General features: G+C 60.5%; 2 protein-coding genes across 2 annotated transcripts; one reads left to right on the top strand and one right to left on the bottom strand.

The window, feature by feature from the left end:
- Positions 1-4,219: 4,219 nt before the first annotated feature.
- On the top strand, positions 4,220-5,007 carry PERCC1 (proline and glutamate rich with coiled coil 1). Its single transcript, XM_060172278.1, has one exon. The coding sequence runs from the start codon at positions 4,249-4,251 to the stop codon at positions 5,005-5,007; it is 759 nt and encodes a 252-aa protein (XP_060028261.1). The 5' UTR covers positions 4,220-4,248.
- A 473-nt stretch (positions 5,008-5,480) lies between these two features.
- On the bottom strand, positions 5,481-12,759 carry CCDC154 (coiled-coil domain containing 154). The gene is made up of 17 exons (XM_060174098.1): positions 12,681-12,759; positions 11,644-11,986; positions 11,382-11,568; positions 11,258-11,304; positions 11,038-11,133; positions 10,707-10,830; positions 8,653-8,754; positions 8,454-8,582; positions 8,117-8,241; positions 7,842-7,968; positions 7,622-7,759; positions 6,855-6,974; positions 6,683-6,759; positions 6,370-6,487; positions 6,054-6,140; positions 5,708-5,895; positions 5,481-5,626 (listed from the first exon to the last, which is right to left on the bottom strand). Exons 1-17 carry the CDS (start codon positions 12,757-12,759, stop codon positions 5,500-5,502), a joined length of 2,214 nt encoding a protein of 737 aa, XP_060030081.1. The 3' UTR covers positions 5,481-5,499.
- Positions 12,760-12,771: the final 12 nt, after the last annotated feature.

Raw genomic sequence — 12,771 nt, 5'->3', positions numbered from 1 at the left:
CGGTGACAATATTGGGTCACGATGCCATGCTCTCCTGTGCTTGTCTACTTCCTGGGAGAAGCACCAGACTCAGGGAGCAGTTTTGTGGACCCTCCTCCTCCTCAGCTCTGGAGGTGCAAGCCAGAGGCTGGAGGTGCTCCCAGCGCAATGACATCTGGGCATCCTCACACCCTGGAGGCCCAGCCCCGCTGGCCTGGCAGCAGCTCCTTCACCCCAGGCCTGTGTCCAGGGCTGCTGTGTCAACAAAAGCACCTGTGAGCCTGTGTCCTCACTGGGCCTTGCCCCACCTGTTCCACCCCAGAACCCTACCCAGAGACACTGTCAGGCCGGCACACCTGCTGGGATGGGAGCCATAGGGGCAGGTGTTTAAAATCTGTGGAGGTGGTCCTGGAGGTGGCGCAGTGGTTATGGCACTAGACTCTCAAGCATGAGGTCCTGAGTTCGATCCCTGGTAGCACATGTACCAGAGCGATGGCTTGTTCTTTCCTATCTTTCTCATGAATAAATAAATTCTTAAAAAAAAATAAAGTCTGTGGAAAACGAACCCAAAGCATCCTGATGTGCAGCCTGGACGGCTTCCTGGAGGGGGTGTGGGGACCATAGGGCTTGGATCAGGAGTGGAGCTGCTCACCAGAGTGATGAGCCTCCTGGCATGCTTTAGGATATGTGGGCACAGGTGGCTTGGGGCAGAGCTGGGGTGTAGTGGCTGAGCCTCCCCTGGACAGGTTAGCCTCCAAGCAGCCACTAAACAGGTAGAGGATTGCCGTGGGTCAGCGTCAGAAGTGAGTCACACTGCCCGGCCTATTCACACCACGAGTCTCAGCTTCCTCAACTAGGACAGGCATCAGCATGTCTACTGGGCATCTGGGCTGTGGGTGCTGTCCTGGGCAGAGTGATATCCCCTGAACTCACCACAGCCACCTGAACTCAGCACAGGAGGAAACAGTCTCCCAGTTGTCACAAGCTGAGATGCTGTCACAGCAAACTCAGCAGTCGGAAGCCTCGGACCTGTCTGACTGTAGAGATGAACAGAGGAAACAGAAGCGGCATGGAAGCTGGACATCAGCAGGACAGACCGGAGCCTGCCACATCCTGGCTTCAGACTCGGGCCCCACTGTGAGGGGCAGGCTGAGCTCCCATGCCAGCAGCTGGCTCTCAGCCTTGAGCCCCAGGAGCTGTGTACAGGCACCCACCACACACCCTCCCACCCTCCTGCTGTAGACAGCTGGGAGTGAGACTCTCTGCAGAGAAAGCCCTCTGGGGCCCTTCTCAACACCTCTGCTGAGATCCCTCCCCCTGGCAACCTCAGACTACCCTGCACAGCAGGACATACATGGCTATTCCCAACCCCGCACTCACAGTGACTTGGCTCTTGAATCCTCGGCCCCAGGAGCATTTCCTTCAGCCACAGAAATCAACTATGCTGAGTGCCTGACCAACGCATCCCTGTGACCTTTGGCAAAAGTGTTTTGGCCCCAAAATCTACACACATGGCTCCCCCTGGTCAGTGCAGCTGGGCACTGGGGGCAGGTGCAGCCCCCACCTGCCAGCTCAGGGTCCTTGTCTCGTGCCCCAGCAGGCACTCATGTCCCGGCACTCAAGGGCTGACATATTGGGGCTATTGATTTTCTGTGGAGATTGACCTGGCACGAGAGACGTGGCTTGATAGCAGGGAGCCTGAGGGGGGGCTCAGAAGGCAACGGGAGCAGCAGAAGCGGATGTGTCCCCCAGGCCGCTGGGGCTGGGGACATAGCAAGGGGTGGGGACAAGTGCAGGATCCCAGGGCCTGTCAGCCCACTGTAGGCCTGATTCTCTGCCCAGACCCTCCTCCCAGAAGACCCTCTGGGCTGGGCTTTATCCTGGTCCCAGTCATCTGGAGACAGTGCAAGGGTCCTGCCAATGGGTGACAAGCAGTGCCCCCTCCTCACATCACTGAGGACCAGAGGCCAAGGGTGGGAAGGGTGGGGCTGGGCCGAACCCAGAGTCTTTACTCATGGGGTCCCACTCTGCCTGCAGCCAGACATCGCACTGCTGCTGAAACGAGTGACTCAGAGACTGAGGCCCAGGTGGGCACTGAGGTCTCTGTGAGATCCAGGTATCTGTGTGTGTGTGTGGGGGGGTACAGTCTTGCTGCCCTCCCCCTTCCTGCAATGAGCCCACTCCCAGTCTCCTCACATACTGATAACCACCCCCACCCCCACCCCCATTGGAAGCTCCCTGGCCCGGGGTCCCCTCAACCCCGACACAACTTTGCTGGGAGAGAAACAAATGCAGCTCACCTGGGGGCTCTTGTGTCCACTAACAGAATGTTCCTCCACTTGTTGCACCCCACCCTATGGACCTACCCGTGGTGCACTGCTCCCATCAGCCTCCAAAAAAAAGTGGGTTAAGCTCAGGTGGCGCAAAGCGCGAGGACTGGTGGAAGGATCCCGGTTTGAGGCCCAAGCTCCCCACCTGCAGGGGAGTCGTTGCTTCACAAGCAGTTAAGCAGGTCTGCAGGTGTCTTTCTCTCCCCCCCGTCTCCCCCTCCTCTCTCCATTTCTCTCTGTCCTATCCAATGACGACGATGTCAATAACAACAACAATAATAACTACAACAGAAACAGAAGGATGAATATGGGATGATCTCATTCTCAGGCAGAAGTTGAAAAACAAGAGCAGAAAACAGAAGTAGAACCTGAATTGGAATTGGCGTATCGCACCCAAGTAAAAGACTCTGGGGTGGGTGGGTGGGTGGAGAGAATACAGGTCCATGAAGGATGATAAATGACATAGTGGGGGTTGTATTGTTAAATGGGAAACTGAGGAATGTTATGCATGTACAAACTATTGTATTTACTGTTGAATGTAAAACATTAATTCCCCAATAAAGAAATTTTTAAAAAAGAGAGAGAACAAACAAAAAAACTACAACAATAAAACAAGGGCAACAAAAAGGGAATAAACAGTGGTCCGGAAGGTGGCGCAGTGATAAAGCTTTGGACTCTCAAGCATGGGGTCCTGAGTTCAATCCTAGGCAGCACAGGTGCCAGAGTGATGTCTGGTTCTTTCTCCTCCTATTTTCTCATGCGTAAATAAATAAAATCTTTTTTTAAAAAGGGAATAAATAAATAACTATAAAAAACTTAAAAAAAAAAGAAAAAAATTTTTTAAAAGGGACAGACTCCTTGCAAGTCCCCTACTGCAGGCCAGTGTCCCACCCCACCCCAGCCACTCCTGGGAGCATTGGGGGTCAGCTTCTGTATCCCCACTGGATGGCCTGGGGCCACAGCAGCCCAGGAACTGCCTCCAGACCTGTTGCAGCCTGGTGAGTGCTAGGGGCTCCTGGACCCCCCAGTCCTTCCTGGGCACCCACTCATCAGGTGAGACCCATGAGCTGAGTGGCACTGGAAGCTGGCAGGGCCTCTGCAGACAGGATGGCCCTGGAGAAGGCTACTCCAGAAGTCAAAACAGCGTGAAATTTCATTTTCCACCTATTTGACAGGGGGTTGCTCCGGCCCCAATCAGCAGCAGAGATAAGGCCCCTTGGCCCGGGTGCGAGCCAGCTGGGCCAGCAGCAAACACTCCACGGTCCCCAGGCAGGCTGGGACTCCCCCCCGCAGGGCCCTGGTTGCCGGGCGCTAAAGCAAACGGGCTCTATTTGCCCAGTCTGCGACGACAATGCAGTTGCCAAATATTTGCCCGCCCAGCCGCTGCAGGCCTGGCTATAAATGCTGAGGCCAGGTGGAGGCAGCCTGCCCCACGGAGCTGCAGTCCGGCCAGGTAGGGGCTGCTGCAAATCTTTGGGTGCGGCCCGGCCATCTTTGGGGACTATCCTCAGGAGGGGTGCCTGGTAGGGTGGAGAAGGGTTGGACCATCCAGGTGGGTGTGGGGACAGGTGGGGGCCTTAGCAAGGGCTTCCCAAGAGGGCTGCCCCCAGAGCTCAAGGCCGGCGGGGGGGGGGGTGGTCCCTAGACCCTAAGTGCAGACCAGCCACAGGGAGGAAGTCCCTGCTCCCTCTCCCCCACAGCATGACTATGATCCTGGGCTGGGGGTTGCTAACAAACCGGGTGATCCCACTTTCAGTCCCGACAGCTAGCACAGGACACCCCAAACTCCCCACACCCACCCTGCGCACGCCACTTAATGCCCCAGAGCCGTCTTCCCTGCCCTCAGAGCCTGCAGTGGCAGGTCTCTGGGTTCCAGGCTGGGTCCAACCTCGTGCTAACCCGGCCCCCTCCACACACCTGTGCCCCAGCACCCTAGAACATGGCTGCAGGTGTGATCCGGCTGCTCTGTGACTTCCGCCCGCCTCTGTCATCCCTGGGGCCCTTCCTGCCCTCTGACCCTGAGCCCCCAGACACTTCAGAGGAGGAGGAAGAGGCAGAGGAAGAAGAGGAGGACGAAGAAGAGCTGCAGGGCCGAAGCCCAAGCCCCCCTAGTGCAGGGGGGGTGGCCTTGGGTCCCAGCCGCCCCGAGACGCCTCTACAGCTGCTGCGCTTTTCCGAGGTCATCAGTGGTGACATCCAGCGCTACTTTGGCCGAAAGGACAGGGGGCAGGATGCTGACACCTGCGATGCCGACAGCTCGGCCTGGGAGCTGGCCTGTGTGGACCCAGGGCGCCACACTCAAGCCAGGGCCTCGGAAGACAAAGCCTCAGAGCCTCAGGGCCCCTCCCCAGGGAGCTCCGAGGGGCAGGTGCTGGGACCGAGGCTATGTGGGGTCAGGGCTCAGTCTCTGGGGCCCCTGGCAGAGCTCTTCGACTATGGGCTGCAGTGCTGTTCAGGGCCTGGGGCAGCCAGCAGCCGGCTGACGCTGGAACACAAGTATGGTCACATCACCCCCATGGCGCAGAGGAAGCTGCCCGCCTCCTTCTGGAGGGAGCCAGCACCGAGCCCCCTGGGCCTGCTCCACCCTGGTGCACCGGACTTCAGTGACCTGCTGGCCAGCTGGTCCTCCGAGGCTGGCCCCGAGCTGCCAGGCGGGGGGTCCCAGGCCCCAGAGGAAGCACCTCTGGCTGAGGCCTAGCACTCGGGCAAGGGCGTGTGCAGCGGTCCCGACTCTCCTTCCAGTGGCAGGACTCGCCGGCTTGGGGAGCCCCTCCTCCCAGGGCCCAGAGTGGCCAAAGCCAGGGTCCCGATGGGTGGGTCCCATCGTGGCCTTTCCATAGCTCTGTCCACAGCAGTATGGGCTGGGCGGGGCAGGAGGCCAGGGGTTGGGGACCCAGAACCCTCCCTGCAATCCACATGCTGGGCTGCCCCAGGTCTCCCAATAGCCCCTAGCAAGTGGCAGGGAGCTCCTTCCTGTGGGACAGGCCAGGGTCTCCTGAAAGAGGCCAGAAGAGGGATGTGGCTGAAGGACTGAGACACCATGCTGCTCCTTCCCTGATGGGACAGGCCTGACAGCCTCAGCCCCCAGCCCCAGCCCCAGGCACAGTGAGGGCAGATGGGAAGGCCTGGGCAGGGCTTGGCGAGGGCCCTCTGTCTGTGGCAGGGAGCCGGTTGGGTGGTGAAGCAGTGTTTATTTCTGGGCAAGGGGTAAGGGCGCCAGGTGGCAAGCAGGCTCCCAGCCTGGGGGCATCTTCAAGGCAGCCCTGAGTCTCCGCCGGGCCAGCAGGCTCAGGAGGACAGCCTTCCATTGCAGCCACCTGCAGGGCATACACACATGGTCAGAGCCCGCCCCACCAGCCCCACCTACCCTGCCCTGGGCTCCCAGCCCACATACACACCTCACGGCCTGATACACACCCCAGCAGTTCACGGAGACCAGCTCTTGAGGGCCAGAGTCCTTGATGAAGAGCTGCTGCCCGGCCAGGGGCTGGGGGACCCTCTTGCTGCCCTGCATCAGGGCCCAGGGCCCAACTCCACTCCACAGGCTTACCACACCCTCCCGGAGGGCCGCCATCTCCTCCATGCGCTGCGGACAGGGCGACAGGACAATGGACTCAAGAAGGCAGGAGGTGCCACGTACCTCCCCAGGGGCACACAGGGTCTTATCTGCTGGGAAACGCTGCCAGACAGACACACAGATGAAGCCCGTAGTGGGGCAGGGGCCGCAAGGCCAGGGGTGCCCACCAGCTTGCTTTCCGTATTAAACTTGAGGTTCTGGATGGCCTTGTGGTCCTGCATGCTGTTCTCCAACCTCATGATCTGGTTCTGGAACTGAAGACGGGGAGGGGGGTGCTGGGTGTGTAGCCCATGGGGCTCCCCAGGGCTCGGGCTACTCCCCCACACCTTCCGGGCTTCCATGGCCACAGACATGGGTCTCCACACATACTGGCTGCCTGCATCAGTGCCCCAGCTGTCCCTGTGCCCTTGCTGGGCAAGGGAGCCCCCCGCACTGCCTCCCCTCCTCACAGCCTGTGCGGGCACAGTCCCCTGGCCGTAGTACCGTGGCCAGCTTGCCCTGCATCTCGGCGATCCTGCGCCCGGGCTGGTCCTCCTTGAGCAGCTGCACGGAGGCCAGCAGTGCAGCCAGCTCCTGCCGCAGGGCCCCCAGCGCCTGGTCTCTGTGGGCACAGAAGACTCTGGGAGGGGGAGGTGGGGGAGGGCAGAGCAGGGTTCCCTGGAGGCCGGGGAAGGTGGACTGACCTTGAGGTGGGGGGCTATTTGGGGGACTCTGGGGGGGTCAAGGGAGCACCCTAGGAACAGACACAGATGTGTGTGGGCAGCCATGTCCTTGGAGGATAGGGTCTGTACATCACCTGGCTCTGCCCTCTTCGGAGATCTTGAGGTCAGAGTCGCTCTTGTGAAAGATGCACTTGTCAGAGACGGCTTCTATCTGAGAGGGTGGGGAGCGTGTGCGATGCCTCTGTGTCCTGTGCACCCAGTGCCACGTGACTGTGTGAGGCCCCAGCCCCCAGTCCCCAGGCCTACCTGCCGGGACAGGCTTCGCAGCACCTCCTGCATGTCCTTCAGCTGTCCCTCTGCCTCCCGGCGGCACCGTGCCAGGTCCTCCTGAGATCTGTGCTCCATGTCCTCCCATTCACTTCTTGCCTGGGACAGACCCGGGACACAAGGGCACCATGAGACTGAGCCCAGGAAGGAGGAGTGGGTGGAACTGGGTGCCATGTCATGGTTGACCCAGAAGCTGGCTGGGCATCTCCAGTCCCCCCAGAGCTGGAGAGACAGGGACAGGGACACATAGCTGGCCCCAGCCCGGGGAAACATCCTACAGCCAAGTGGACATATGAGCTCAGGGTGGCACTGCTTACGGGCAAGCACTAGGCACAGCCCGCTGGTGGAGAGGTTGAACTCTGATGCTCCCGAGGGCTGCCAGCAGGTATGTCGCTGCTGGCATGAATGGGGACAGGCTGCCCGTGGGTGATGAGTTGCACAGGGGGCAGATGCTGTTGACAGCATCTGCCCAGTGACAGTGAGTACTCAAATCATGCCCTTTGAATGGGCACTGTGGTGGGTGGGCAGAACCCCAACAAGGCTGTCACTGGGGAGAGACAGCCTGGGGGTGGAGTCCCAGTGCGGCCAAGCAGCCGGGGCCCCTGGTTAGCACCCTTGTGCTGTCTGGACAGTCCCTGGGTGAGAGAGTGGGAGCCTCACTTGGGGTGACAGCATCAGGTGAGCAGAAGGGCACAGGAGCCCTCTCTGAGGTGTGGGTGTGCTCCCCAGGTCCAACCGGCAGTCACCTCTCTTAGCCTCAGGTCCAGCGTCTGCTCCTGCAGGCCCAGCCTCCAGCTCAAGGCCAGGAAGTGGTCTCCCAGGTCCTTCACCTGCCTGACCAGCTCGGCCACAGACACCTCCAGGGCCTGGCTCTTCTCCCGGAGCTGCGGAGAGGGCAGTGCTATGGGGGTGCCTGGGCTGAGGGACCCCCTCCCGGGCAGCTGGCTGGACTGTGCTTGTGCTCACCAGCCCCAGCTCTTGCTGCATCTCCCGCTGGGCCAGCTCCCCCGCCTGCCTCATGGTCTCCAGGCCTTCCTGCAGGCAGGCAGCCACCTCCTCGGCCTGGCTCTCCTCCATGGCCCCCTCGGCATCCCTGGAGGTGGGTACAGCACTCCTCAGCGTGGGGCCAGGGAGCCTAGATGCTCTCCAGCTCCTTCCGAGGCCCCGGGGAGCAGAGGATGGGGTGTGTCCCCAGGCCCTCGAGGTGCGGGAGGACCTGGCCCAACACCCCCGACACCCACCGCGCCTTCTGCTGCGCCACCAGGATGCGGTTCAGGGACACCTGGTTCTGTTGCACGAATGTGGTCAGCCGGATGACCGCCTTGTCCAGGTCCTGGCACTGCATCACCAGGCCACGCTGCTCCTGCTGTGTGTACAGTGCTGAGCCCACTGCGTGGCGGCACCCCTCCCTCAGCCCCTGCAGTCACAAGCCTTGCTCTGTTCCAGGGACCTCACCCACCTGCAGGGCCCTCCCACGCCTTCAGCAACAACCCCCCTTACTCTGATGACCAGGCTCTCTGGGTACCCCAATGCCCCACCTCGCCGTGCTCCTGCTCACTGCACCCCTGCAGGCCCCACCTTGCTGTGCCCCTGCAAGGCCTGCTGCCGCTCCCGGTCCATCTCCTCCAGCCTCTGCCACCGGGTGTCCAGCTCCTCCCGCAAGCCTCGCTCCAGCGTCAGCCTCCAGCCCTCAGAGGCCTTCATTCTCTACAGGGAGGCTGGGCTGTGAGCTATCCTGGGTCACCCGGGGCCCGCCCGCCACCTGGCCTGCACCCACTTTCTCCAGGGTCAGGAAGCTCTTCTGCAGGAAGCCACACAGCTTGGCCTCCCTGCGCAGGAAGCGCAGGCTCATCTCCTCACCGAGCTTGCTGACCTGGGCCTGTGGGATGGGCTGCTGGGTTCTCACACACATTGGCCCAGCTTCTCCCTCTGTTCCCCTATAATCCCCAGGGCCTCGGGCCTCGCTGTCTTTAGGAAGGCAAGCGGTGGCCAGCTCGGTACAGGAATGAAGCCTTGGACTCTCAAGCCTGAGGCACCAAGGGCAATCTTTCAAGTGTGCAGGAGTGGTGCTCTCTCTTCTTTCTTCTCTCTCTCTCGAATGAATGGATGGATGGGTGGATGGATGGATGGACTGAAGGGCAGGGCCACACAGCTCCTAGGGGCCAGACCCAGGTCTGCAAGAAGCTGATGGCCAAGCTGGGGTTTCATAGAGACACCAAGGAAATAGGAACCAGGTGATGGCACACCTGTTAAGTGCACACATTACAGTGCACAAAGACCCAGGTTCAAGTCCCTGGTCTCCACCTGCAGGGGGAGAGCTTCAATAGTCGTGTAGCAGGAGTCGGGCGGTAGCGCAGCGGGTTAAACGCACGTGGCGCAAAGCACAAGGACCGGCATAAGGATCCCGGTTCGAGCCCCGGCTCCCCACCTGCAGGGGAGTCGCTTCACAGGTGGTGAAGCAGGTCTGCAGGTGTCTTTCTCTCCCCGTCTCTGTCTTCCCCTCCTCTCTCCATTTCTCTCTGTCCTATCCAACAATGACAACAACAATAATAATAACTACAACAATAAAACAACAAGGGCAACAAAAGGGAAAATAAATAAATAAATAAATAAAAATTAGTGGTGAAGCAGAGCTGCAGGTGTCTCTGTTTCTCTATCTCACACGCCCCTCTCACTGTCTGTCTCTACAAATAACAAATAAATAAATCATCAAGCATAATGGTTCTGCAAAAGCCTTTCAAGCCTGAAGCTCTGAGGTCCCAGGTTCAATCCCCAGCACCACCATAAACCAGAACTGAGCAGTGTTCTGGTCTCTCTCTCTCTTCTTTTCTCCCTCCCCCCATACCTTCCCTCTGTATCTACTCTTTCTCATTTAAATAAAATAATTAGGGTGGGGGTATAGCAAAGAGACTTTCATGCCTGAGGCTCTCAAGTCCCAGGTTCAATCCTTCACACCGCCATAAGCCAGAGCTGAGCAGTGCTCTGGTAAAAAAAATAAAAAATTAAAAAATTAAATAAATAAAAACTTTAAAACAATTAAAAAGAAATCTTATAAAAATAAAATAAAAATAGAAGATAAAAAAGTGCTCAGCAGGCAGGAGCTGGGCAGGGACGTTCAGGGAGCAGGGCCTCCGTGCTAGACACGCACAGGGGACACCCAGTCCCAGTCCTGGGCCCATGTGCTTCTCTGCTGCTGCTCCAGGGAGGGGGCTGCCGGGGACGGACAGGCTTGTCCCCACCTCACTTTGAACTCTAAGCTGCCCCTGCTCTGTGGGCACAGGGCTTCCAGTAGCCGGGCAGGAGGGCTGGGACTCAGGAGTGGCCTCAGGCCCAGCGTGGTGGGGACGCCAGTGGCTCCAGGCAGCCGGGCTATGTGTGAGCAGCTGGGGGCAGTGGCCACCCCCAGGCTGTGTGTCCACGTCGCTATTTGCAGATCCATGAGCCCAGCCCACCCCCCCCAAGCCCCAACACCTTCCAAGGGCCACACGTGACAGAGCTAGCCCAACAAAGGGGACCACGGTCCCAGACGCTGTCTTCAGGAAGGGCTCCTGAGTGGGTGTGGGTTCCAGAACTGGGTGAGGAGGGTGACAGTGTGGTGTTTTCTGGAAGAAAAGATAGCCACTGACAACCCTGTTTAGAGCAGTGTTCTGTGACTCACGAGACGTGGGAGACTGTCCCTCCTGGACCAAGCGTTCCAGATACGGGGGGTCACTTCCATGTCTGTTCAGGCAGGAGCCAGGAATGGCTCGGGCAGAGGGAAGGGTGGGCGTGGCTGTGCCGAGTAGGCCTGGTTAGCTCACGCTGCTGAGGCCCACGGCCCCTGGCCCATACCTGCATCCTGGCCACCTCGTGGTCCACTCTCTGGCTGGCTTCCTCCTGGCCCCTCTGCAGAGCGCTGCAGGCTGCCTCCCGCTGCTGCTCCTCCTGTTCCAGCCTCTCCAGCAGCTTGGCCAGGCTGGGGGAGCCTGAGGGTCACCACCCAAGGCCCCACCCAGGGCCCTTCCCCACCTGAGCCTGCAGCTGGGACCTCCGGCTGCCTGAACCCAGGGAAGCAAAAGCAGGAATCTGCCCCCATGGGCTTTGGGTGTGTAGGGCTGCAGCCTTGCCCCGCCCCCCAAACCTGCGGCCTGGCTGGAGGCTCCCCATCCCCAGACAGGCACACCTGAGCTTGGCCTCATGCTCTGCGGCTTTGCGCTCTGAGGCCTGCACAGCCTGCTTCTTCCGGATGTGTCCCAGGGCCTCTCGGACCTCCACCAGCCTGCCACACAGACAGCTGCTCGCCCAGCCTAGAGCCCATGCCCCCAGCGAAGCTGTCCCAGCCTCCCTGTTGTGAAACCTCCTCCCCAGGCCCTCGGACCTCCCCTGCGCCTAAGCCCCAGTACCTCCTGTCCAGGATTTGCATCTGGCTCTGGGCCTGAGGGCCTGGGAGCTGCAAGGGGGAGGCAGGGATGCGGCAGGCCGGCTGGCGTTCCAGGCAGCCTCTGGGGCTCACTGCACAGGGCTCACCTCACGGGCCTCTTCCCCAGGCCCAGGCCCCGGCACGGCCTCCCGCTGCAGCTTCCGCAGCTCCGAGTCCTGGAGCTGCAGGTGGGCATGCACCTGCAGCAGCTCCCGCAGCAGGCTCAGCACTGCACGCTCACATCTTTCCTTGTGGGCCTGTAGGGACGCCACCTCACCCTGCAGGCCAGCCACCCTGTTGGGCACAGGCAGGTGCTTGGACCGAGTACCAACCCAGCCTCCCCAAATCCCCGCCCTAGGTCCTGCTCACCGCTGCTCCAGCTGCCCCCAGCGCCCGGGGGTATCCTGCTCGGGGACAGAGGGCGTGGACTCAGCCTGGCTGGACTCATAGTGCTCAGAGAGCTCCCCCAGGTCCAGCGCTCCCCTCAGGAGGAGCTGCAGGTCCTCCAGGGCGACGGGGCTGGGTGGTGAGGGAGGGGAGGCCCCAGATGAGAGGCTGCTGTCAGCCAGATCAGCGAGAGGTGCCCAGGGCCAACAGCACAGCACCTGTGGGGATAGGAGCCTGGGTGCCAGGGGCAGGCCTGCCTGGGACACGGCTGGCTCCACTGAGCTCCCAGCCCCAATGTAACTGCAGACCAGACGTGGACCGGAGACTCACCCTCTGCACCTGGACTGTCTGCCCTTATGAGCCCGGGGGCTGCCATGGCTACCCAGAACGCCTCTGGGCAGTTGGAGGCTGGGGACAGCAGGGGAGTTAAAAGTCAGAAGGCGGGAGGTACGAGAGCTGCCTCAGGCACGGGGGGGGGGGGCACTGCCCTCACCTCTTACTCCTTCCTAGTCCACACTGAGAGAGATAGGGCAGCAGTCGCTTCTGTAACCTTCCTGCCTTCTCCAGAATCCCGTGACTGCTCGGCCAACTGCCAGTGGAACTTAAGCCCTCAGCCTAGATGCTGCAGTGGCGCCCAAATACCCATTCCTGGAAGGATCTAATGGCGCTGTCTGGCCAGTGTCGGCGCACGGCTCACGGGTCAGGCCCAAGAAGGCATGCTGCTGGGAGGGCAGCTGAGCGAGGGAGGCACCGGGGGAGGGGGGCCTGCATGGGCACACAGCCATATTCCCTACCTCACATCAACTTGGTGATTTTCACTGTGGGTTTTGAGGCTCTCTCTCCATACCTCCATCCTCCATCACTTGTCGCTATGACAAGTGAGCCTTCAGTCAATCCTTTGGCCAGGGGACTTTCTGAGCTGCTGGGACCAGGCTGTCACCCCCTCCATGGCCAGGAAACAGCCCCGATCTGGCAGTAGTGGACAAGGTTGGTGCCAGTGCAGGGGCCCAGGGACACACCCTCCAGTGCCAGCTGCCCACAACTAGGGACAGTGGAGCCGGATTCAGGGAACAGCAGACGGTCCACTGGTTCAGCCATGACACCTTGTGG

This window comes from Erinaceus europaeus, chromosome 15 (genome assembly GCF_950295315.1).
Source record: "Erinaceus europaeus chromosome 15, mEriEur2.1, whole genome shotgun sequence".
NCBI lineage: Eukaryota > Metazoa > Chordata > Mammalia > Eulipotyphla > Erinaceidae > Erinaceus > Erinaceus europaeus.
This window is presented reverse-complemented; position numbering and strand designations above follow the sequence as displayed.

Coding starts and splice junctions, on each gene's coding strand:
- PERCC1 (XM_060172278.1), top strand. CDS start 4,249: ATGGCTGCAGGTGTGATCCGGCTGCTCTGTGACTTCCGCCCGCCTCTG.
- CCDC154 (XM_060174098.1), bottom strand. CDS start 12,759: ATGGCTGAACCAGTGGACCGTCTGCTGTTCCCTGAATCCGGCTCCACT. Junction 6,975..7,621: donor TGGACCTGAGGCTAAGAGAG/GTGACTGCCGGT, acceptor GGTCTGTCCCAG/GCAAGAAGTGAATGGGAGGA. Junction 5,896..6,053: donor TTAATACGGAAAGCAAGCTG/GTGGGCACCCCT, acceptor CCCTGTCCGCAG/CGCATGGAGGAGATGGCGGC.